At 35.4% G+C, this 25,707-nt stretch overlaps 1 protein-coding gene across 5 annotated transcripts in view; it reads left to right on the top strand.

The window, feature by feature from the left end:
- Positions 1-25,707, top strand: part of VPS13B (vacuolar protein sorting 13 homolog B) — a 434,757-nt gene that overhangs the window by 242,049 nt on the left and 167,001 nt on the right. For all 5 annotated transcript variants that reach the window (XM_077187531.1, XM_077187521.1, XM_077187524.1 and 2 more), the window contains 5 exons: positions 5,889-6,060; positions 7,140-7,254; positions 9,855-9,996; positions 11,775-12,183; positions 17,664-17,775. In XM_077187531.1, coding sequence (XP_077043646.1) covers positions 5,889-6,060; positions 7,140-7,254; positions 9,855-9,996; positions 11,775-12,183; positions 17,664-17,775 — 950 coding nt within the window. The remainder of the gene's footprint in view (positions 1-5,888; positions 6,061-7,139; positions 7,255-9,854; positions 9,997-11,774; positions 12,184-17,663; positions 17,776-25,707) is intronic.

Here is a 25,707-nt window from a genome sequence, read left to right as displayed (position 1 = left end):
GGGAAATTTTCCAGAAGTTAGTTTTTTATCAGACTCTGTATTTTGTTTATATATTTCTATAGTTTTGAGCCTTGACATCTTGAAATGTGTCAAACAAAAACAGCCTTGCTGCCATAGCTATGGGATTTTTTAAGTTTAGAGATTTTATAGTTGCTATGTTTTGCTCTGTGGGAGACACATGATTATTTTTAAAGCTTCTTTCAGCTGCAACAGACTTGCTATAAAAGAATAAAGCAAACTTGCACAACTATTTATATCAGATAGCAAAAAAAGAAAGAAAAAAAAAAGGTAATTTGTTTATGTGATTTGTGAATGATTTATATTTTAAGCTGTGTCTAATTCTTTTCTTGCTGACAACTTGATGTGAGCAGCATGGTTTGATGTGGATAAAGCTACCTAGGCTTACTGACTTTTAGCCTGGGTGGTGGTCGAACAGGGAAACATGAGTGAGGCTTAAATACTGGAGGCTGGAAACAGTTAATCATTTTTACCATCCCTGCCTTGGAAAAGGTAAGGTAGTGCAGACTGCAACAGGCCACTTGTTACTGTTTACTTAAGTACAAACAGTGGTAGAAGTGTTTAGTCCTTGGGGAAACTCAGTGATTGAGCAAGAATGCAGAAGTTATTTTGATAAGGCATAGCATTAGTGTGGCCAAACTGTGATCATCCCTGAGCTTTAGGCAGGCCAAGGATGAAGGCCTCATATGTTTGGATCTTCCTGATGAACAAAGATAAATTCTGGTAAGAAAATAAACTCAGTATATTGGTCAATTTGCAACAATTGGTAAAAGAATTAAATTGTGTATTTTAGGACTTGGCATGAGAAGTTGTGGGAAAATAGTTCAGGGTTTCTGACTCTGGCTTGATTTTTCAGTAGATCTGGAAACAGAGCAGAAAAGTAATGCATAAACATATTTAACAATAACATGCTGGGTGCTGAAAATCCAAAATGAAAATTGAAACTGGATGAGAAACAAGAGTCTTTCGTCTCACTTCAGTTTCTTAGATTTTTACTGCAAAAAATTTCTGTGCATTTGAGCTTATAAAAAATATAAAAAATATGTCAGCTACTTCAGACCATCTGTTTTTCAGGCCCTTTGGCTTTGCCTAATGGTTGTGGTTACAGTACCATGAACAGAGGGCTAAGAGGAAATGCAGTCTCTTCCATTTGTTTGCCTCCCAAAGGACAGTCATACAACATGTTCTGTCTTCAGAGGAGCATCTACCACTGACAGAGGGTGTGGGCCAATTCAGCTGTTTACACAGGTTTTCACTGCAGAAAAAACATGGGTAGTATGTTGAAGTTAAACTGTTGAAGGGGGCAGAGGCAGCACTGTGTCCCTCTGCCAGGGACAGGGTGTTGAGCAGCTGGGGCTGTCTCTGGAGCAGCTCTGCTGCTGCCATGGCTGCCAGCAGGAGATCGCTGCTGGACACCACAGCCCAACCCAGTTTTAGCTACACTGACCTGCTGCCACTCCAAGGGGGAGTAAGGCCAAGTCACCTGGAATTCTGGGGGAATGCAGTAACCCAAGCACAGGATTGTAGGTGAGGTGAAGCCCAAGGGAGTTGAAGCCCTTGTTAGGATTTTCAGGCTGTGTGGTAGAATGAATTCCAAAGCTTGGCAATTGCAGGTCCAGCTTCTAATGATACATCTGGGTTGGTATCTGTAACTCTAGGGTAAATGCTGTTCTTCAGAAATCTCACAAATACAGTTTTAAGTAACCTTGGGCCAAAATTACCAACTGACTGATTCTCTAAGAGGCATTATACATAATTTAATATCTTCAGAAAAATAATCCAAAAGAAGTGTGGGAAAATTATAGTGTGACTTTTCTTCACAGTAAAGTTATCTTTGTACTCAAACCACTAAATAAAAATAGGTCTCTGTGGAAAAAAACCCAAACAAAATGCATGAAACAGCTGAAAACATTAAATTACAGAAATAAAGGAACCCAATTATAAAATTCAAAAATTACCATGGTGGCAATACGTATTTGCTGTTAAGTGTACCCCTTTAAGTTTAATCAGCTATTGTTTACTTCTTTTTCAACTATCAGAAATGTAGAGACCTGCCAAAATTTTAGAACAAAGTTGATTTTCATTCAAAATCCATTTTGGAACACATTCAGTGGGAGAGTGGAGGGGTGTGTGGAAGACAAGAATAGACTGTCTCTCATTCCCACCCATTCCATCACAATTTGTAAGTTACAGTTTGGCAAAATGAAGTGTGTTTATGGTACAAACAGAACTTGAAATATTCCTCAGATTAAAAAAAAAAAAAAAAAAGAAAAGAAAAGCTTTTTATAGAATGCAGGGAATAGAGAGACACAAATGGCTCCACAGAACATCAGCATTGTCAAGAACATTGGCTTGAACTGTAAATAAATATCAAAGTATTGTTTTTCCCTTTCCTTACCTTAATTGGCTTTTATGTCTTGATACTTTGTGAAATCCATCTGAAGATCTCAGCACAGGGAAATTCTCTTTGGTTGGCTCCTTCCTTTAGATCTGCCATGCTGAGGGGACTGACCAAAGTACTGTTGACTCCACCATCTTTTTAGAGCTTGTGAGTTTTGATGAGAAAGGTCATCTCAGACACAGTGAAAGTCCAGCACTGAATCATCATCTTCTAGGGCAATCATTCAAAGGCAAATTGCAAAGGTGTGGGAAGTTGTTGAAAGGCAGAGTGTCAAAGAAGCTGTGTGGATGTTATACAAAAGAAACAGAGAGGAATTGATTGTCAGAAATTGAAATGATCAGAACTAATGCCATTCTCATGGTCATGAAAATCTCAAGTCATGAAATAGATTGAGGCTTCTCTGATGTCCTGTAAGAATGAGGACTTTGCAAATAGACTCGTTAAAACAGGAGATAGGATTCTCAAAGCATTGTGGTTTTGGAAGGATATATTTTTCACTCCAACCTTTCATTGCTTTACAAGTGAGCAGAGCAGTTGAAGGGAGGCAGGCTAGTGTTTGCAGAGGGTTCACAGGGATATTTGGGGACAGCAAAATGGCTGGGTTATGTCACTGTCTTATTTCTGGTGTCTGCCATTTCAGGAGAAGCAATAAGGACTAACACTGGTTAGCAATGGACAAGTGACTGCTCTCCCTATATCCTTTCAGTGGCTGGGGAGCTTGCAGGCCTGACACTCTCCAAGGCTGCTTTCCCCTTGGAACTTTTTCATTCCAAGGACAGGTGCTGGCATCCTTGAAGAAAACTGAATTTTGTTTACAATGTTGAAAAGATATTTACTCTCATGTCACTGTCAGTCAGTGCTGCCTTGTAGGATAATTAAGTGGCACTGGAGAGAGTAGAGCTCTTTGTGGACATAGTAGGAAACAGGTTGCAAGGACACTGTTAGCAAATAGTATTAAGAGATGGAAATCTGGACAAAAAGGCCAGAGGCAGGAAGGATTTTGCTGGAGGAGCAAATAGGAAATGCAAGTCACAGCTTGTGAGAAAGCAGTTAACCTCTGCCCTGAATGTGTTGTTTAGCAGGTATTTAGCAGGTTCTGCCCTTTTTTTTTTTTTTTTTTTTTTTTTTTGCCTCATTTTGTTTGCCATATGTTCAATGTGCCACTCCAGTTTGGGAGCTAGATGCATCACAGCAAAATGAGCTATCTGAGGTTTCTCCATTGACATGTCCTGCTCTGGTAGGCATTAAATATTATTAGATACACAGCAGGAGACAGGTCCTGCTATATTTAATAATTAAATTTGCAGGCAGTGTAAGAGTAAAGCAGAAGAGGAAGAGTAAACAAACACTTAAAGCAAGAGGGTGATGCTAAGTCCATGACTTGGAGAGATATTTTAGGTGGGGCTGTGTGGGGAGGTTACTTCACTTAGAATGTGATAGGGAGCAAATGCTTTTTGGACCTCAGGAGTCTAGCAGTTTTTCCACAGAAGATCACCTGTGGCTCTTCAGGTAATCTGTTCAGAGCTATAAGCAATAATGCCTTATATAAGATAAATAAAAATAAATAGAAATATACTTATTTTTATTCATGCATTTTGATTCATGCAAAGCCACTGTCACTATAGATGATTGAAGGTGAACTGGATCTTAATTTTCATTGCATCACATCATATTACATCTGTTAAGCTGGTGCAGGTATTATAGTCTCATGTTTAGGTGTTATTTTCTTGAAGCATACACTGGTTAGTTGGACAAGCTTTCCCTTCCTCATATGAATGAGTATCTGGAATGCTAAGTTCTTTGAGTCAGCTATTGACAACGTAGATGGTTTCTTCCTAATTGTAGTATCACTGAGCTTTTCAAGGGCAAAGGTTACTGCATGCAGATAAAGTGCCTTTGCTGTTTCTGGGTCCTCTTATAGTTTAGGAAACCTATAATTAAATTGTAGGCCTGAGTTGAATGAAAATGTGATTTGTCATCATAAATGTTTCCATATGAGTTATGTCATTAGGTTTGGGCTAGGTTCTACCCATCCAGAAAATAGATTGCTAACAGAACTTCCATACTTGCATTTTCCAGCCTTGGGCTGCAGAATGAGGCAAGTACTGTCAGACTTTAATTTTGCTACTGAAGGCGAGCTTTCCTGAGCATCTGAAGTTGAAACAAATTCTGAATCTTGTCTGACAGATTAAAATGGTTTCAGTCCAATTGTAGTGCTTATTGTGTAGATCTGTCTTCTGGGGAGTCTTCCATAGAAATAATCTTGGCTTTTAATTAGATAAATCTCAAACATGTTGTTCATCATATTTTACAATGCCTAATCCCACAAACCTTCAATGAAAGATAAGACTTTGGGTGTTTATTGGTCTGTTAATCTTAGAAATAGCTTGGTCTTAGTGGATCAAAGTGACTAAACCTTTTTCCTTTCTTTCTGCTTGAATGAAGAAAATTTACAACACATGGTGGAGTTGCAAGTGGAGATGCTTCTGGATATTCAGGAGCTTCTGGATGACATTAGTGACTTATGTGTCTCTTGCATTCAGTTTAATAGGCTGTAAACACTGGGGGCTGATGAGCAGTTATATGTTTGTATCTTTCTTTCCCTATCTGGAAGATGCAACAGAGGAGCAGGTTGAGGTCCTTTGGCTGGTAAATATTATCAGAACATGCCTGCATTGCTCTAATAAGCCCACATAACAGAATTTTCAGTATAGCTTTCATTTGTCATCATCTTCTCCTAAAACATTAATCTTTGTGTCTTCTTTATTGAGCCCTTAACATTTTAGGGAAGAAACAGAGATAACTGATGGCACAGAAGCTTCCACAAGCTCATTTGTCAACATTTCATACATTTAAGACTATTACAAGTGACAATAATTTTTTAAACAGAAGTATTTAGAAAGTGGCAAATAGAATATTGCCAATTCTTACAGAAAGCTATATTTTCTGAACTTTTTTTTCCAAAATTACAGGGAAGCACATACAAGGAGGGGAAAATGGCTCAAACGCAGTGTGTACATAGTGTAGGTGTTATGGCCTTGCTGGGCAGCTCTTCATTTGGTGCTTCCAGTGACTCTTCCTTCTTTTGCCTTTCAGATATGTGCAAGCCTCCATATCCCTTTTGCTATTGCATCTCCAAATATTCCTATTAGCCTTTGTTTTAAATTGATGATAGTGGTTCCATAGTGTAGCATTAATAAGGCAAGTGTGCTATGCCAAGGAGACCTGTCATAAAACCCTACAGTTTTACCATTCAGTCTTTGCCATAGTCTGTTGTCTCTACCAGAGAAAAGAGAAAAATACTTGGTTTATCTTTTCCTGGTGTTACAAATGGCTTAATTCAAATATACTAGTTGGGAATCTGTATTTCTATAGTTTGTGCATCCATATCAGTTGAGTTAGAAAAAAAACCCAGAAGTGGTGAAAAGCAATACTTCTTTTTTCCTCAGCTATTGCTTTTGTTTTGTAGGGTGATTCTCTTCAGGGTGGTGATGATTCTCCATTCTCAGACTCCATTACGTTGGAACAAACAACAAGTAATATTGGAGTTTCAAGTGGACGTGTCAGCCTATGGATGCAGTGGATGTTACCAAAAATTACTGTAAAATTGTTTGCTCCTGATCCTAGAAATAATGGCACAGGTATTTTGCATTTTTCTGCCTAATAAACTGTTTTAACTTCCATTTGAATTCCTGATGTACTGTTTTAAATAGCACACCCTATTTTACAGCACAGTATTATCTATTCAGAGCTTATATCAACATTACTGAACACTATAACACAGAAATAATGGGTTGGAACTGTATTTTAAATAACAGCAACAAAATGTAGTTGGGTTACTGCATGCAAATTAGAATTCAGTGTTGTTCTTTGACATAAACTTTCCCCTCCACGTTGACAGATGATTAAGTTAAATTGGAAATAAGTTAATTAGTGTCTGTAGAGTGCTGCATTTATTGCCTTAGAACCAATCCTGCTTCATTTTGATATGATTTAGTCATATATTTTGTGTATGTCCATATATAGTCCATTCTAGTTTAATAGTGGTAATTTCAAATTTCAATTTAATATAATCACCATAATATAATCATTAAAGTTAAAGGAAGTTTAATGCAGGGTTCAGAGGAGAAGTTTCAACTACTGTGTTAAAAGGTAAAATATGTGTTGTGCATAGCTTATCTTTTTTTCTCTTTGAGATGTAGTTGAATTATCATTCAAGAGTAATTGTTTGAAAGAAACTCAGATTCCATAAACTGCAGGACTTCATTTTTTTTTTTTCTAGGAAATACTGCTGCTTAGCTATTAACATTATTGCCCATAGAAATGTGAAAAAATAAAGTGACTAATTTTTAAGGCTAGTTTTCAAGAAATTTACTTGTACCTTTGATTTAAAAAAAACTAATTGTACAAGAGAAAGAAAAATTTAGAATAATTAGAGTAAATATCTTGGCAAATATTTTTTTCTTTTTTTCCCCCCCCTAGGAATTATGCTATAAATACCTAAACTAGAAACCCCTTATATATATTTCTCAATATATTTTTATAGAAAAGTTTGGATTCTAGTGTGGCATTTGAATCAAAAAGTGCTTTATGAGAAAACTCTGAGTAGAAATAGCATCATCCTATTTACAAAATGTAGCATCTCGGTATATTTCTTGTTTAAAATCCTTCAGGTTTCAGATTAATAACTAGTAATTTTTATTTTCTTTGACTATTGCAGAAGTCTGCATTGTCAGTGAATTAGAGGATCTCAGTGCCTCAGTGGATATGCAGGATGTCTATACCAAAATCAAATGTAAAATAGAAAGCTTCAATATTGACCATTACAGAAACAGGTAATTCCTGCAAGTTGTGTTGCTTTGATTTCGGGCTGAAAGACAAAGGCAGGTGGTGTATTCATTTTTTTCCTTCTTAATTCTTAACTTAATTTAAGGTAGATATTCAATTTCAGTTAAATTATTTTAACCTTTTAAGTAATAAAAATCACAACTGTGTTTCCTCAGAATTAGATCTAATTTCAAAGAAATACATAGAAATCATTGCAAATTTAGGAGAGTGGTTTTTTCACACTTACTGCTCTCTTGATCCATTAAAAGAAAATAGTTTAGCTTAACTTTAGAATGGGAAATTCCTGAAATATTGGTTCATGATGTGTTAGCAAGTGCCATTATTTAATGCTTTATGCTATGTTACTCTTGCATGCTGAAGAGAAACAACTCCATTTTTCAGCAACACCTGTTCCTGTGGCAAAGCAGCAGTTAATGTAATGAAGAGAGCTGAGCTGATGGTCTCTGCTGTGTCACATGGCACAGTGTTGTGCAGACACCTGAGTAAAACTTCAGTAATTAATCTCAAGCAGTGCATCATCAATATTGTGTGTATTCACTCTGCCTTCCCACTCTGCAAATCCTGTTGTCTGGATAATTTGCTGCACTAAGGTGACTGTGTCTCTTGGCACCCAGGCACACAGCTCTGTAGAATGGCATGTGCCATCTTCTAGTTTGTGTTGGCCATGAACACGCCAGTCTTGACAGAGAGAGAGCCTGTGCAGGCTTTGATCACCTAGGGTACTATTTGCCATTAGAGATAACAAATTCCATTAGGACTTAAGAGATTAAGAGAAAATAGAATAGTTATGTTACTCTTTGAGTGGAAAAACATAGTTAAAAGCTTCAGCATGGCTGTTGGCATTGAAAATAACTAAAGTATTTAGGAGCATAAATTGTTTTGACTTGGGAACCAATGTCTGCAAGGTCTTATTGAATGCTTATTGTTCCCTATGTACAATAGGAAGGAGATTTTGTATTAACTTAGCAATGTTACCATCGTTTCTTTATGATTTTATTCCTGATGAGCTATCTTAAAAATTATTTTGATTCCTTTCTGGTTGCCTACATTACAAATGTAGTTATTGTTTGTATATAATATAATATTTTCTAATTAAAATTTGTATTTTTTTAAAATCTTTTAAAATCATGTCACCATGCAGGAGTGCTGAGCATGTCCTGGGGGGCATCAGGCACAGCATCACCAGCTGGGCAAGGGAGGGGATTGTCCTGCCCTGCTCTGCCCTGGGCGGCCTCACCTTGAATATTGTGTGAAGTTTTGGGCACCACAATACAAGAAAGTTATTAAACTACTAGAGAGCATCCAAAGGAGGGCAACAAAGAGGGTGAAAGGCCTTGAAGGGAAGCCATGTGAGCAGCATCTGAGGTCACTTGCTCTGTTCAGCCTGGAGAAGAGGACACTGAGGGGAGACCTCATTGCTGTCTACAACTTCCTCATGAAGGAAGGAGGGGCAGATCTAATCTTTTTCTCTCTGGTGACCAGTGACAGGACCAGAGGGAACAGAATGAAGCTGTGCCAGGGGAGATTTAGCTTGGATATCAAAAAAAGATTCTTCCCCCAGAGGCTGCTTGGGCACTGGAACAGCTCCCCACGGAAGTGGTCACAGCACTAAGCCTGACAGGGTTGAAGAAGCATTTGGACATCTTGAGGACGTGGTGTGGCTCCTGGGGATGGTGCTGAGCAGGGCCATGAGTTGGACTCGATGATCCTTATGGGTTCCTTCCAACCCAAGATACTCTATGACTCTGTGAAATCCCAAGAGATATTTGAAATATCTTAACAAACTTTAGGGGAAACAAACAAGCAAAAAAAAAATCCCTAAAAAACCCCAACAAACTCAAAACTTACTCCACTTGACAAAATTGTCACTGTTCTCATTTATATTTTCTAATCTATTTGGAGTACCTTTCCTATGTGCAAATCTCTGTGGACTAAAACTAAAGGAGAGAATAGATAAGGTGAACTTTCTGTCTTCCAGGCCAGGGGGAGATTGGCAGTCAGGACATTTTGAAGGAATTTTTCTACCATGCAGAGAAAAACTTTTGGTGAGATTTCTATAGTAAACTAAGGTGCTTATCTGAATAACCGTTCTTAAGCAAATTACCTCACTTTATTCTCCTATGTATTAAAAAGAATGGTTACAAGAACTGTACAAGGCACATTTTAACACTTAAAAGCTAACTTTTTCTAAATAAAACTGATTTTGTAACATATGAATACAGATTTGCATTCGCAGTGTCTTCGTTCTTGTAATCTTTCTTCTCATTCTGTTAAAGCTGTCTGCTGAAAATCCAGGGTAAGTCTCTACACACAAGATTTTGCTATACTTTTATTCTCATGTGTCTTGACCTCTTGCTGTAGGTTGTCCTTTCACATAAAATTTTACAGTTACCTTTTTTAATCTCTTTTTTTTTGTTGTTGTTTGATCTGATTGAATTTCAGCTTTCTAGGAAAAGATATGGTATAAGTTTATCTCGCAATTACATCGAAACACACAAGCTAAATGTAAACAATTTTTTTTTGCTTACAGCAACTTTTTTTCTTTTTTTTTTCTTCCTATCTCCCATGCCTCATTCATTACCTCAAGCCTTGGGGAAGATTCTTGGTCTCTGGGGCAATATGGAGGCGTGTTCCTTTCCTGTACTGACAAGCTGAACAGACGTACCTTGTTGGTTCGACCTATCAGCAAGCAGGATCCTTTCAGTAACTTCTCTGGCTTCTTTCCTTCTGTAAGAATATTATTAAAATTTTTGAATACAGAACTTTCACTAATAAATGCCAACAAAAAAAAGAGAAAAAACTCTTAAATTAATTTCTTGTCATCTAATTTTTTTTTTGTCCTGAGCATATTTCTCGGTGATATTGATTATGTAACTTGTGCTACCTTTCCACCTCATCCTTTAGTAATAGTTGTCATTTTTTAGTAGATAAGGGAATGAGGGTTGATGATTCACAACCTTGTACATAAACAACAGACCACTGAAATCAGTGAGATTCATTTAAATTAGAAGTGAGCACACACAGTATGTTTGAAGGCCAAATATGTAAAAGCCAGTACTAAATGCTGCATTTTTTAGTGTAATTCTGATATCTACTTAGGGATTTAAGTTCTTGTTATTACTGCACTATACCTTTATGCAGCCTTATAAAATTGCTTCTCTAATTTCATAATGTAACAATTAGTAGTTCCATATTTGAATCTTCCTTTTAAATGCTTGGAAGATTACTAGCTGATTCAGAATATCTCAATGTCAGATATTTAAGTCATTTTCTTTTCGCCTCTTTATCCTTGAAGAATATGACATTGTGTTATGAAATTGGCCTCTTTATCTGTGGGTCTGTGGAATTACTTTATGTTAGTGAAAGTTCTGGATGGTCTGATTTATTTTCATCATGAAAATCGATTGGGAGTTCTTTCTCTTACTCTGTTTGTTTCAGTTCTTATAGTAAATAAATTTACCAGTTTGTTTTAATGAATTTAATTTTAAAGGCTTCCAGTTTTCCACCATTTAAACTATGTATCCTGTGTATTTAAGAAAGATGTTGTTCTTCTGCTAGCAATGTTTAATTTTATTAAATTGATTTCTGTCAAATTTAACATGCTGAAAGAAGCAGCTACTTTCAAAACATAGTTGCCTTTTTTTGTGTTTGAAAGAAGCACTTACTTGCAAATCATAGTTGCTTCTTTGTGCTTACATGATTAAAGCTGATATTTAAATAATCTTAAAGAATTCTGCCAACGTTTATTACATTGTTAATTTTTTTTTTTTTTTACATTTTTCCATTTATAATAATGAATAAAATTTTTCAAAGGTAACATGTAAACTCTCCTATCCATCTTGGGGGAGCTAAGGATTTAATTGTCAACTTTAGCAAGACAAATCTGTCTTAAGTAAAGGAATCTGGTATTTTTAAGTATAACACAATGTCTAATGAAATTATGTGCTTTAGTATGTGGCACAGCTATTTTCATTAAATACTCTGAGGTGATAAGGCAAAACCAGTTCAGTACTTTTTAGGTGACTATGGGTGGTTTATACACCCATGTGGAGCTGGGGTGAAGCTGTCTTAGTACCAAAGGATATTTTAACAGCTATGGTGTCTGCGCGTACAGAAGGAACAATGCAAAGGGAGTGAGATCTACAAATGTTTTAAATGAAGGAGGAATCAAAATATGTAACTGTGTTAAAAAATATCAGAAAGATTTGGTAAATTTAGTTTCTTGAATAAATGAGGGTTTTTTTTGACTGATTAGATGTGATTTTTGTGATACATAAGTAATTAGAAAAGAACAATATGTTCAGAAATCTGTGGTTTTAGATGACCCAATGCAGAGAAGTGGGAAAAAACTGAAATGAAAGGTGTTATGGTTTTTTTTACTGTTAGAAGACTGTAGAAAGCTACTAAAAATACAGAATCCTAAATAACCAGAAATATGGTAATTGATGAATGTTGCATGTAGATTTTTCCAGCTATTTATTTTTTTATTTATTTTTCCTTGAAACAGACAACTGCAAAACTTTTAGATGGTTCACACCAGCAGCATGGATTTCTTTCTCTCACTTACACCAAAGCTGTGACAAAAAATGTCCGGCACAAACTGATATCAAGAAATGAACGAAGAACATTCCATAAGCTGTCAGAAGGTCACACTGATGGTTCTCCTCATTTTCTCCATGAGATCCTTCTCTCTGCTCAGGCCTTTGATGTGGTCCTCTGTTTTCCTTTGCTAAATGCAATTGCAAGCATTTTTCAAGCCAGGTTACCAAGGAGTCAGAAGGAGAAAAGGAAGTCACCAGGTCAACCAATGCGGACTCACGCTCTGACTTCCCGCAACCTGCCTCTGATTTATATCAACACAGGTGTGATAAGAGTCTTCTTCCCCAAAAATGAGGAAGATCATCATATTGCAGAAGGTACAGTATTTTATTTTAGAGATTTTTTGCTGTTCAATATTGTAGACAAATACTCAGTTAAATCACTGACCATTGCTTCAGTTTTAAAGGTCAGAGTTAGGAAACATCTAACATTCATGCTACTTCTCTGCACATTTGCTCTAAATTTCCTTTTAGCTCTTTATTTGATCCTTTTTTTGGTACCTATAGAGTTTGCTTTTCAAATGTGATTATAAAGAATGGTCAAAAATTGTGGAAAGAGAGTTTAATCCAGTTCTGCAGTGGTGATTCTGTGTCAGCTTACACAACACTATGCAGTGTTCCATAGACACCTGTCCCAGCAGTGGAGCGTAAACAGGGAGTCTTAGCTCTTGTGGACATTGACAACTGGAAAACCATGTGGTAGTAAAGCAAGTAGATAGTTTAGTTTGGAAAATATTATTAAAATGTACCTTATGAATGATGCCCAACAGATGATGCAGTTTAGCATTTTAGTTGAAGCTATTCCAGCTCTCTTGTGCAAGAGGCTTTCAGGTATTTACAGAGTTTGGGTAGTGTAAGATGTTCATAAATAGCTATTTGATGGATGGATAATACTTTATCTGTAAAATATTGTTTTCCCTTTGTATGTAAAAATATATTTACATCCCTATTACAGTCTTTATATATAAATAGAGATGCTGATGTTAAAATTAGACCATGTAATAGCTAATAGGAGGATATTCACTTCTCACAATTCTTCTAGAGATTTAAAAAAAGTTGTGTTTTACTAATATCAAGATATATTTACACAAGTTCAGTAGGTATAGAGCATTTTTTTTTACCATTATGTACAACACACAATATAATCCTAAGAGTATAGTCTTTAGATTTTTCTCATAACCTAATTGCAAGAAATGCACACAGTGAGAATTTACACAGATAATTTTTTTGCCAGCATCCTCTACAATTTTCCAACTGGGATTGCTGAAAACACAGGAAGATAAAATTAGACTAGCTGTCTTGGCAAGAAAGAATTATGATTCTAGTTGGAAGGGAGTTCTAGGGCATGCTGTCAAGGAAATCTTTTGGAAAAGTATGTTTTTGTAGCTCTGTAACTGTATACTTCATTAAAAAGAAATTATAAAAAAAAACCTTTGTCTTTTTGCTGTTTCTTGCTTAAGAATGCCTGCAAGGAACAGAATTGCCATGGTTAATGGCAATGTAGGAGGAAAAATTATGCTTTTAAATCAAAATGCTAATGATTACCCTAGTTAATAAGAAAGCCAGGTACACTCTTCCACTGGAAAACTCTGAAGTAGCATCACTACAAAAATTGGTACTGTTCTTTCATTTCTTCTTTCACCTCAGATTTTCCCAAAGTCTCATTTGTTTATGAACATGAAATAAACTGCTTCCCTCTTCTCCTGCTTATTGTCCTCAAGAACAATAGAAATTAGAAACAATAAGGAGCAAGAGTTGAATGAGGCCCACATCTCTGTTGGGTTAGGTCAGAAGAGTGACATATCTTCTGGAGATACACCTCCATAAGATCTTCATTCATCATTTATTGACTGTGAGAGATTTTCAATCCAATAAGACTTGTGCGTTTCAATTTGTCATCACTGCAGTAAAAGCAGAAAAATTATTTCAGTTTCTCTTCCAGTCAGTTGTCTGCTGTTCATACCCTGTGCATACTGATAGCTACAAAAACTATCCTTCCCCCAGACTCCACAAGTAATTGTGGCTTTACATGTATAGTTTAAAAAAAAAGCAAATCTGTTGTTTACTTGCAACTTCCACAATGAACTGTGGTAGACAAGCACTGAAATAATCAAAATCATGTTTCTTCTTCTGAGGAATTTGCATACATGCATGCATGACTACACCCACACAATTTTATAGTATTTTAGTTTCACAGTTTTTGCAGCAGCACCAATTAACATTTCTTTTTTGTGGTAGATTTGAGGGCAGCATTCTATCCTTGGCAATAAGCAATGCTGCTTTCTCTGAGTTTGATTTGTTAACACATCAGGTGGTGTTCCAAGCTCCGGCCAACAGCCCACACTTACTCAGCCATGAAGTAAAGGTAACTAAATATATGAAAGCAATATATGACAAGTAGGAACAAGAATTACTGCATAGCAGAAGACTATGAGTAAAAATTGTAAATTGCCAAAAACTGATAAGAAGTTGTAAAGACAGAAAAAAATCCACATCTGGCTGGTTTGAGGACAATAGCAACTCTTTCTTGTACGTACTAGGAGCAAAATATCAGGAATCACTATAAAGGACATGATGAATTTGTTGATAGTGAAAAAGAAAAGGCAGCACACTGAAGAAATGTATGTCCTGCATTTGTAGAAGTGATATATTCTTGTCACATGAGCATGACTCTCTACTTTGAAGTCTGTCATAACATATGGTCTGTAACATCCTCCTCACTTACTATTAAAGTTTCAAATCAGTCAGGCTGAGTAAGTTGTGCTCAGAGATCTTGGTCTTCTGAGGCTAATTTTTAACACACCTTGGAAAAACAGATTTTAGACAGCTGAAGGTTTATCTAGTAAAATGAAAAGTGTAATGTTCAAATAAAATTAAGACAGGTAGTTTTATTGTTCTCCCTCAGAGAACATAAAGGAAAAAATATTACATGATTCAGTTAATAAAGAATTACATATTTTTTACATATTTTTTTACATAAAACAAATAAATATGGTTTTATGTGAAATTAGATGTTAAAAAACATCTGATTTCCATTCTTCATTGTGGTTTCAATTCTTAGTTGATAAAATGTTTGCAAAGATTTGATATGCTTAGACATTTCTAGGGAGTTTGACATTTTGTCTCATGGTATTTAATTTAAATACATCCCCATACTCTCTCTGTGGAAATGTTAAATGAATTAAAATGGCTAACCAGGAATCTAAAAAAAACCCACAAAAACTCATCAATTGGGAATAATAAATGAAATTGGTGTTTAATAGTCTGAAAGTAAATATAAAACCATTATCGCTATCATCAGCAAATGTTGGAAAGCATTTCCTGAGGCCAAGCATCTGGGTTACTGTGCTTGCATACTGCTTGTAGAAAGTACAGTAAATCTTCTAAAGCTAAAGTTATAAATCAGGGAAGGTTTACACAGACTGGGTCTTCAGGGCTGGAGAGACTATCCTGGGAAACAGTGGCTGAAGCAGCTTGTGGGTCACAGTGGACTGAGGGAAAAGAAATAAGGGAGGTAGCTGTACTTCTGCATATGGCAGATGCTGGAATATCATGTCCAATTTGCTTTCTGTTGTAAAACTGGGTAATGATAAAAGTAGAGAGGGTGCTGAAAAGTATCAAAAATGTTAAGTGCTAGACAAGGAGGCTTAAAAGGAAGGATTAAAAGAGCATAATGTATTTAGCTCAGCAAAAAGATGACTGAAATGAGTGAATAAAACCAAATGAGATTGTGAACAGCATCTTCACCCTTGAGTCTGTAAGATTTTCCTGGATTGTACTTACATTGTAAGTATAGAGTAATGTATGTACAGTATTATATTGTAAATATACTTAAATTGTAAGTATGTTTTTAAAATGTAGCAGAGATGTTTTTCCCCTCAAATTTTTAGATATCTGCAATGACTGTGATTGTTTACTACATTACTCCCATATTTTGAAAAGTGTGGTTAATGAGTGGAGATATGAATTCATATGATCTCTTGGAAACCAGCTGATAATATTAATGTCTGTGATTCTTTCTGATTTAAGATTGGCTTATTTATTGACCTACAGTAAACTGTACACGAAAGGTCCATGCCCAGCCTTGAAAAAATCTCCTAAAATACTTACACAGCAGAGACGGTTATGGGTAGCCTTGTGCTTATTTTGCTTTGCTAAGTGTAAGAGACAAATTAAAATTCTTAGCCTAAGATATATTTTAAGAATCATTTCCCAAGAATAAGGCATCTGCCACCTAATTGAGTTGCAGTTATAATCAGATATTTATTTAATACCATCACTCTATTTTCTTATGTGAGTATTGGAAAGCAAATACCCAACACCTAAGTGTACAGTGGCAGTATTCTAGTACTTAGTACAGTGCCCTACTACTTTTTGAAAATATGAGTTCAGATTTAGTCAAAAAATGGAGTTTTTCATCAGCTTAACTCTTGTATCTTATTTCTAGCAGCCAAACCATATGTAATTAGTTTTGTTTTGCTTTGGGGGGACTAAAGGATTTGTCTTTATTTTGTAAGTACATGAGGTTCTTTTAAATAGATGGCTTGTGTGCTAACACACTTGTGTATCAGAACTTGTGTTCCCACTTTGCCACATATTTACTGGGGTATCCCCTTCAATAGTTTGAAAATAACATAGAATTTCTGTGATTTCTTAGATCTGTTCAGAAAATATACTTGTCTTTATATGTGTTTAGCTGTAAAGCATGATGTCTCTTTCACCAAGACATTACTGGGTCTGAAGAAACTGTTTTTTTAAGATTATAGATTTTGCTGGTTCTTACCACACCAAGCACTTCACACTTCAGTAAAATATTTAAACTATCTTCTACTGCAATTTTGTTTTCAAAACTCATATATGAGAGTCTTGCAGAACTTCTTGCAGGTGTGATGTCGTTCCATCCTTGTTACATCTCACACAGGTTTTGCAGTGAACTGTGAACCTTCAGATAATGAACTCTTTGAACTTGCTTCACACCTGCTCAAGAGTTTCCTAGTTAATATGGAGTCTTCTGAGCACAGCCTTATCCAAGTGCTTTGTTTGTGCCTGCTGACAGAGTTAGCTTTCTACAAAAAATATGGTGCTATTTTATTTCTCGGCAGAACTTTGGTTTTTGTCTAGTATGACCACTGTTTTTAAACTGAGAAACTTTACATGTGGCTGAAATTTGAAAATTATGGAGATAAGTGGAAAGTAGAGATTTTTTTTTCTTCTTGGATTAATTTTGTTACTGATGTGAAATTTACTGTCCAGTATTACATCTTGTTCTATGTATATGTGTCAGATTTCAGATTCTCTTGTTTCAGTCCTTGTGTTTGAACTTTCCATGTGCATTGCAGCCGATTCCAAATGCTACCAGGATGGTTATACTGTGGTATCCTGTAATGTTTTACATCTAAAGATATAGGCCCATAATAAAAAGGGTGCACAATTCAGAGTGGTTTACATGCTGATATTTCAGCAAATAGTTATTGGAGAAACAAACAGATCACAAAGAATATGTCATAAAATGTCTGAAGTCATTTTGAAATGAAATACCACCCCCCCCCAAAAGTGTCAGAGAGAATAAGTTGCAGACCAGGACTCAGTGGTGTGATAAAACTCTGAGGAAATGAAATTACAATAGTTTTGTCTTTATGTATCACAGCAGGGCTATTGATTTTATGTTGCTCCTGTGCAAAATTGAATCCTTAGCAAATATTCTTCCATACATTTTTTAAAGAAATAGTTTTCCACTGTTCCTGCTATGTGCATTTGACTTTTAATCAAACACATATTTTCTCTTTCCCTAACTACAGCTAATCCATCAATTAAAGAAGACACTTTGGTTCTCAAGATTGGATCTGTCTCTATGGCTCCTCAGGCTGACAACCCTCTTAGTAGAGCTGTGCTCAGAAAAGACATTTATCAGTAAGTGTCAGAGGAGGGGTTTGGCTTTTCATATATGGTCTCAGTAAAATTCATTCTGGGAGAAGTTAATTGATCAATAAAACTGGTACGTGCAGCCTGTAAAAATACTTTTCACATACAATCTTTTGATATTCAAAACCAGGTTTTTCTGATTTTCTTCACTTGTGGGCTTTCAAATCCATTTAGACAAATCAAGTTCTGCTGTGAAGTGCTGATGAATAACAGAATTTAAATGTCGAATCACTATGAAGTTTAAACTCACAGATGAGAACATTTTAAGAGGCTTTCTTTTATTCAGCTACTACTAAGTTCACCTTAGAGAAAAGGAAATTTTTTGTGACTTCCAAAGTGTTCAGTAGCCATATAGTGAGAAGGAGATAGATCTTAATAATATAAATGGTAAACATATATTCAAACTGTAGGATTCTTGATGTCATGTAGATCAAAGCTTAAAGGAATGCAAACTTCTAAGGAACTCTTTCCCAGTAAACACATTTTCTGTGAAAATGTCATGCTCTGGATTGTGTCACTAAGTATGTGCAAACCACAGTAATCATATATAGGCAGCAAAACTGGTGAACATATGTAATCAACATGATAAAAGTAATATATGATCCTTAGTAGAGTTGGCACTGTTGCCAGACATGAAAGTAAGGTTGCAAATAATACCAAGTGAGAAAAGTCACAGAAATACAGATGAACAAGTGTCTTATACTTCCCGTTGGTCTGTTTTTCAGATGTGGCAATATTTTTAACTACTTCATAGTGCTCTTCAATAGAAATTACAAACATCAAAATCTTTTCCCAGCAGTAAAACATTTACTGCCTAGAAAATGACAGCAAGTTTTACTTTTGTCAAGACTAGGATTTTTAGGAGACCATGAAATATCTCCAATTTCACTTCTGATCACTTAGAAGTTGTAAGAGAGTATTTTTCTTCATATTTCCATGTGGAAGCATTTAAATTAATGGGTTTGCTTGTATGTTTGGTTATAGTAGTTTATCCTTTCTTTTTCTTTTTTTTTCCCCTTTTGTTTTTAAATAAGCATTTTATCTTTTGTATTATGCAGCTTTCATGGGAAAAGTTTGCAGCCTGGCATTAGCAGTGGCTTTGGGTGGCAGGGCCTGATCCAGCTTCCCATGTGCTCATAGATGGGGGAGATCTTCCAGACATTTGTACAGGCTCTTCCTGCTCCTACTCTTTCTGTCTGAGGAGACTCCCATCTGAGACCTGCTTTAAGGAGTCAGAGACCCAAATGTAGATTCCACTCCCCTCATAGCAACAAAAACTTCATCAAAAAATGCCTGGTCATAAAGTGGAATCTGCAATTATCAGCTTCTGTAAGGTCATTTCAGTCACTGTGGGGAACTGTGTGATGTTCCTTGTTTGCACATTGCAAACCAGTGAATAAGCAACTCCTTTACATCTAAAATCACTGAAGCTGTGCAGTTAACTGTGCTGTGCTGTGCTAGATTTTTGAGTCTCTATGTTTGCCTATGTGGCTTTACCTGACATGTTGACATTCAGTGCTTTTCAAAGGTTCTGATGGATTATTTTGCATTATGGTCCTGTGGGTTTTATATACATAAATGTTCCAGACAAGATTTGTGCAGTGTATATTTTGTTTTCATTGTTTTAATGCAGATACAGTATGGTCCAGTCCTCCTTTAGGAATCATGTCACCAAATGAGTAAAGTAGAAATAAGCACTGGGCCAGAGACATCTCTGATCTGACTGCTACTGGCATTTTGTGACCAGTCTCCCAACATTGTGCTTCCTGTGTCTTTTTCTGAGTTTTCTGACATTTTAAGTGATTTCCTCAGCTTCAATGACCACTCCCCAATTTCTCATCATCTATCAAATGATTTGTTCTTCTCTTTCCTTCTTTAATCATCCAATTATACTAGCTTTACTGTTTCTAAGATGTATCAGAGCAGAGCATCAAGTTACTAGGCAGTGTTTTATAGGACAATATTGAAGTTTATAGTGGGGGGTCTTTTGATTTTGGGAAGAAGGTGACTATCCTAATCTGTTTAAGCAAGTTCCAAGATTTTCAAAGAACAAAAATTAATACTTTTTAAATTAAAAATATTAAGATTCCTTTTTGGGGTTGAACTAGATCCATTTTCTAATTACAAAATCTTTCATCTAGAGCAAAGTGTACTTACAGAAGCGTGGTTCAAGATGTCTCTTCATTATCTTACATGACAGTCACTGCTGTTAGACAGCTAGAGTTCTAAGTGAAGTTAAGTTCAGCTAGAGTTCTAAGTGAAGTTTCACATTTTCCAGGGTTTTTAAAATAAAATTAGGCAAAGGGTTCTGTATTGTGGGCAGGACATACAGTCTGTATACAAGGAAAAAAAAAACCAGTGGGATATCATTAACACATGATGTTGGGTCTAAATATGAGAGTTCTTCTTACAAAGTATTAACCCTTTTTAACATGCTCATGGTACTAGATAAAAAACCTGGAGCTAATACAGAATGCTTAAAAATTGAGTGGTAAGATGAGCAAACCCACACACTGTGTGGTTCGTGTGCTTGGTGAAAAATTTCTTAGCAAATATTAACAGAGGTACAAGTAGTACAATATCTAGTGTAAGGCACTCTAAAAAAATAAATTACAGAAGCCTGTTGGTTACTGAAGAATTAGCATCTGCAGTATTCTAATAATGCCAACATGTCGTCTTCAGTCTTTTTCCAACCTCTCTTCTCTAATTTGATGCTGCTGCTTTTAATAGAATAAAAGAAAATAAATTGTTGTCTCAACCACTGTCTTTACAGTGTTTCTGGAGTGGGGATACAAACTTAATTTGTGGTGTCACTTTGCTTTAAACAGTCTTCTGTTTAGGCCTGAACTACAACCACATGCAATTAGTGTCACTTTTGTAGTGCTTCATGAGAAAGAAGAATTTTTGCTTCTCATTTAGAAATTGTTCTTTTAGGAAAGGCTGAGAAACATTTTCATGGCTAGAGGCTGAATAGCATTTCCAAACATCTTTTGAATTTGTCCCATAAATTTATACATGAAAAGCTGACTGTGCTCACATACCATTAGTAGAATACCAGTGCATGAAGGTAAGTCTGGTAGGGCTGCAGGTGATACTAAATAAACCAGACCACTTTTGGCCTGTAGGCTGGAGTGACTCCATCTAGTATGACTTAGGAAAAAGAGCTTACATGCTAACTTGGAGAGAGAACTCAACAGAAAAGGGGATGTTGGAAAAGCAATGTCCCTCAATCATTTGGGCACAAATATAGTTTCAGGTGATTATTGGAAGTTGGAAAGAAATGTATTGACATTGTAACTTCAATTTTCCTATATTGTATAAAATTAGTCTTAGAGTATTTTCTCCAGTAGAAGATGGACCACTTTAGTTTTGATATTAATATATAGTAAAGAAAGATAATGCACCATAGCAGCAAATTAAGGACTCCTGAAAGCAGTAGGGTGACACATTTCTCTATGGTGACAGTAAGAGACAATGTCTTTTTTGATTTTTTTCCCTGCTAAATTGTAGGAGTTTATTTTTTGGTTGTAATGGTTTTTCATGATTCTCTGATTCTTAAACTTCAGCTCCAGCTGTATTTGTGTTCCACAAATATTACCAGAACTGTACATTGCCATCAAGAAACTGCCAGTTCTGTTGATTGGAAGATTATCAGATTATCAAAAGGCCTTGGGATGGAGTCAGGGAGCAGATAAAGGAGGGGTTTTGGATAAGAATGCAAGTAAGGCAGTTGCTTAGCCTGGCTAAAGGGAGGGAAGAGCAGTTAATTGAAACTGTGAAGGAGTCAGTCAGAGTAAATGAAGTTTCTGCTAAGCAATGAAGGACAGAACTATATTTTTGTGGGCTTTAACTCCTGATGAATTTTTAAGAAGTGTGTATGTTGGGGCTATGAACAGTGAATAGCACTAGTTGTACTGAGCTACCAGCAGAACTAGGCACTGTCAACAGGGAAATGGTTGAGAAAACTTCCTCACACAACCCAGAAATTCTGGTTCTCTGACTGAAAAAATGAGGCGAGGTAGATGCATGGATATGCTTAAATATGAAGCTGAAATTGAGATGATGTTTAGGTCTATTTCTGTTTTGGGATAAGGGGCCCATTACACCAAATACTGTGCAAATGCTCTGATGGATTATAGAGGTAACTGCTGATCATCCCCAACAGGGTTGTTTTAGCAAACTGTCATGGAACAATAGTTAATGGAGTTTTAGAGAGTATCCATGAACAGACAGAGTAAAATAATGTTGAGTTACAATATTGTAGTGCAGAAATGAAATTGCTGACAAAGAGCTCAGCAACTAGAGGCTGATTGAAAGTTGTTGTGTAAAGGTCTTACTTAAAAAGTCAGGAATAATACTGCCAAACTATCAACTTCTGGGAGTTTAGGTAAGCAGAATCCCAAGCTTTCCTCAGCTTGGCCAATAAAGAACCTAATTGTTGTCCACGCTCTGGATTCATCATTTTTGAGATCCAAGGATTTCATTCATGTCATATATCAAAGCTTAATAGTCCAGGTCTGAGTGTTCCATGGTCATTTTCATGTGTAGATCTTTCATAGATCAAAGGATAAAGCTGTCCCTAGACTGTTTCCAATTTGTGAATGTAAATGGAAATTCTTTAGACATGCCTCTCCCCACAAAAACAGTACATGTAAAGAATTTACTTATAAAAAGGTAGCTGTAGATTTTATTATTTTTTCATTTAATTTTTTATTAATGCAAGCCTTTTCTTATTATAATGTTTTCATTTTTGTAGTTTACTGTTTTTCACTCCTTAACTCTCAAACATTTGCAAATAGCAAAACAAAGATATTTTCCTTATAGAATAGCTGCTATTTTTCTCTATTTCAAAGAACTCAATCTAGAACATCCTTGTAATAATCATGTAATGCCCATTATTGGTTTACAAAAATCCATCAGGGAAATAAGGAGTAATAAATATTTTTTATTGTCTGTACTGATAGTGCTGGAGTGAAAGGAAGGAAAAAAATGATTCAAGGAATTTCTGAAAGAAGCACATGCATAGCCAGCAGTCTGTGTGGAAATCTGTTTTTTCTTTCAAATGTGGTTTGGAAAATCAAATGCTTTTCAAAACTTTTCAACAGCACCCACATCTGTAAGCATCTTCTCTTCAAAAATATTTTGACATGTTTATATTTGAAAAACTATACCTTGAAATTATTGTTCAAAAAGCCTGGATTTTCTATAACTTTATTATGCGTAAAAAGGTTACTTTTTGATATCTTCCTTTTCAAACCAAACAACAGTTTAAAAACTGTTTGGTTTTTGCATAGAAGTTAGCATTAAGATAGCTAAATGTTTCCCAGATTATGGACCTAACATGCATATTTCCTTTTATTGAGGAAATAACTCTTCCTTTTAAGAGTTGATTATTTTACAAAGGTTCTATTAAGACTTATTTTCTATTTTACCTATTTTTGTTTTCAGTACATCTGTGAGATGTATCTGCTAGGCAAACAAGGAGTTAGCTAATGCTGACCAGGGTTTCTTCTTCTCTGAATAAAGGCAACAGAGATAATCAGTGAAAAAAAATGTATGCACACAGTTTTTGAGGGAAATGTGAGCTGCTTATTAAATTGTCTGTATGTACCACAAGGAATTAGGAAAAATATCAGCTTTAGTATATGGTAAAATTTCAAAATTATTACAACTGTAGGGTGATGTTATATGGGAAAAAACATTTGAGAGAAGAAATTATTAGTGTTTTAATCAGTATGTATTTTATTCCGTATCAGTTGTGAAATGGGATTGTGTTAGCATCCTTTTAAGTTCTCATCTATCTGTGTTAAGGAAAAAAAATTGTAGCAGCAAAGATTTTGAAATCACTTGCATAATTTATTTGCTAATTTTTTTCAGATTTCAAACGAGGATGGTTTTATTTCTGAAGATTTTTATAACAGGATTCTCTCTTCATATAATTTGAATATACAATCTTGTTTCTTTTTACATTTAATAATCTTAAGAATTAATAGTTGTTGAATTGGGGTGTAAATCAAAATTTTTATAGTAATTGTAATTTCTGAATATTTTTCTTTGCTATGGTACTTGATCACATGTTTTTTAGCATAAAGTTTTATAAAGACTTAGGAAAATTATCTTCTGTAAGAATTCTATACTACTCTCTGGAGTAGGACTTGGAAGTAACGTCTTTTCCTGCTTTACATTTTTCTCTTCTTCTGTGTTTAACGGAGAGGCAAAAAAAAATCTGCTTAGACCTTTTGCCCAGCAAGATACTCATATATATGGATAGCATTACATGCAAACACCACTCCTAATTAGCATTGGCATGTTTAAGGCTCTTGCAGCAGTTATTAATTTAAAACTCTCAGTGGAAACTAATTGTAAAGTAACAGCTGGAACTGCCCATTTAGTTTCAGAAATGTGGCTTGCTAATTATCTAATACCAAAAGCTATTCAAAGCTAAATTTATATTTGGAATTTGGCATTTAAAATGTTCAGCTTTAACCTTGAAACTTGTTTTTACTTGAAATTTCCTTGTGAGTTCTACAGGAATCTTCAACATAACTGATTTTCCTAAATACATAGATTTGAAATACATTTCCTTATAATGTAATATTTTCATAAGAAAATAATTTTTACAACTTTACTTTTCTCTTTAACTGATAAATTTATTCACTGTGTTCTCCATACACATACATACTTTATATTTTTTCTTTCATTTAGTAGCACAGAACTTGATTCATACAATAAGTTTTAATTTCTTTGTGCAGTTCCTCAGAGAAAGGAAATTGAAATTTACTTCATGGAAACATTCCTGTCAAAGAGCAGTGGCATTATGTCATTTAAGCATCCATTTGTTGTTAATCAGGACTGGATTTTTGGAAACCTTATTAAATAGGTTAGAGGGAAAAGAAAAACAAGTACGTATCATTAAAGAATGAATTCAAAGGAATAACCAATTAATTTAAACAGATCAAAGTTGAAACACATAGAATTGATAAAGACATTTTTGAAGTCTAGTAATTCTTAAACAGTGCATATATTAAAATGTTTTAATATAAAAAAGAGTGATGTTCCTCAATGATTTATTGTTACTTCCAGCTTTGTTTTGAGGACTTAATATATATTTTATCTGCAAAGCTCTTCCCTTCTGCTTCTGGCTTGGATGAGGTGTTTGCATAACTGGGTTCTTGTAACTAACTGCATCCTGTGTGATTTAGAACTAAATTGGGAATGGGTTTCCAGGCTCCCTTTAAACTGGATTGTTCAGGAATTTCTCAGGTCGGACAGTTTAGTTGTGAACTTAAGAGCCAGGCATCAAGGATGCATCTCTTCAAAATGGAGTCCATAAAGTCTACATACTTTATATGATTTTCTGTAGCATGTACTCCATTTCTTTCATTTAATATGATGCCATCATTAAACAGCTTAAGGTCAGAAGTAAATAGCAGTTTTAAAGTAAAACTTCACAAGGGCATTGCTGTCTCTGCTTTGCTCATGTACTGTACTTTGTTCTATAAAAAGACTTCTCAGCTGTGTGTGATCTTAACTACTCTATCTTCTGCAAAGTCAAGGTTAAGTTGAACACAGCAGGCTGGACTCAGAGGTTCCTTGGTCTTCTGATACTTCTTGCTGTCTCAAGTAATGCTTTAACACTAATTAGTATTTTCTGTGGGGCATATGCAAAGCTTGCCATGTGAAATTCATACAACCTCAGTTTTGAAATCTGTAATATGTTTAGGGTGACTGAGTAGAGGAGAGATTAGGATCTTTCATTTGTGCTGGTTTGAGATGCTGTTTAACATGGGTTTTTTTCCGTTTCCTTTTTTCTCCCAAAAAAAGCTGTTCTGCTGTGATGAAGCCATTCAAAATAAAATCAAACAACTTTTTTGGTTAGTTCTAATCCTTTTAAACTTTTTCTTTTATTCTAGATATGCG

The sequence above is a fragment of the Agelaius phoeniceus genome, chromosome 1 (genome assembly GCF_051311805.1).
Source record: "Agelaius phoeniceus isolate bAgePho1 chromosome 1, bAgePho1.hap1, whole genome shotgun sequence".
Classification (NCBI taxonomy): domain Eukaryota; kingdom Metazoa; phylum Chordata; class Aves; order Passeriformes; family Icteridae; genus Agelaius; species Agelaius phoeniceus.
This window is presented reverse-complemented; position numbering and strand designations above follow the sequence as displayed.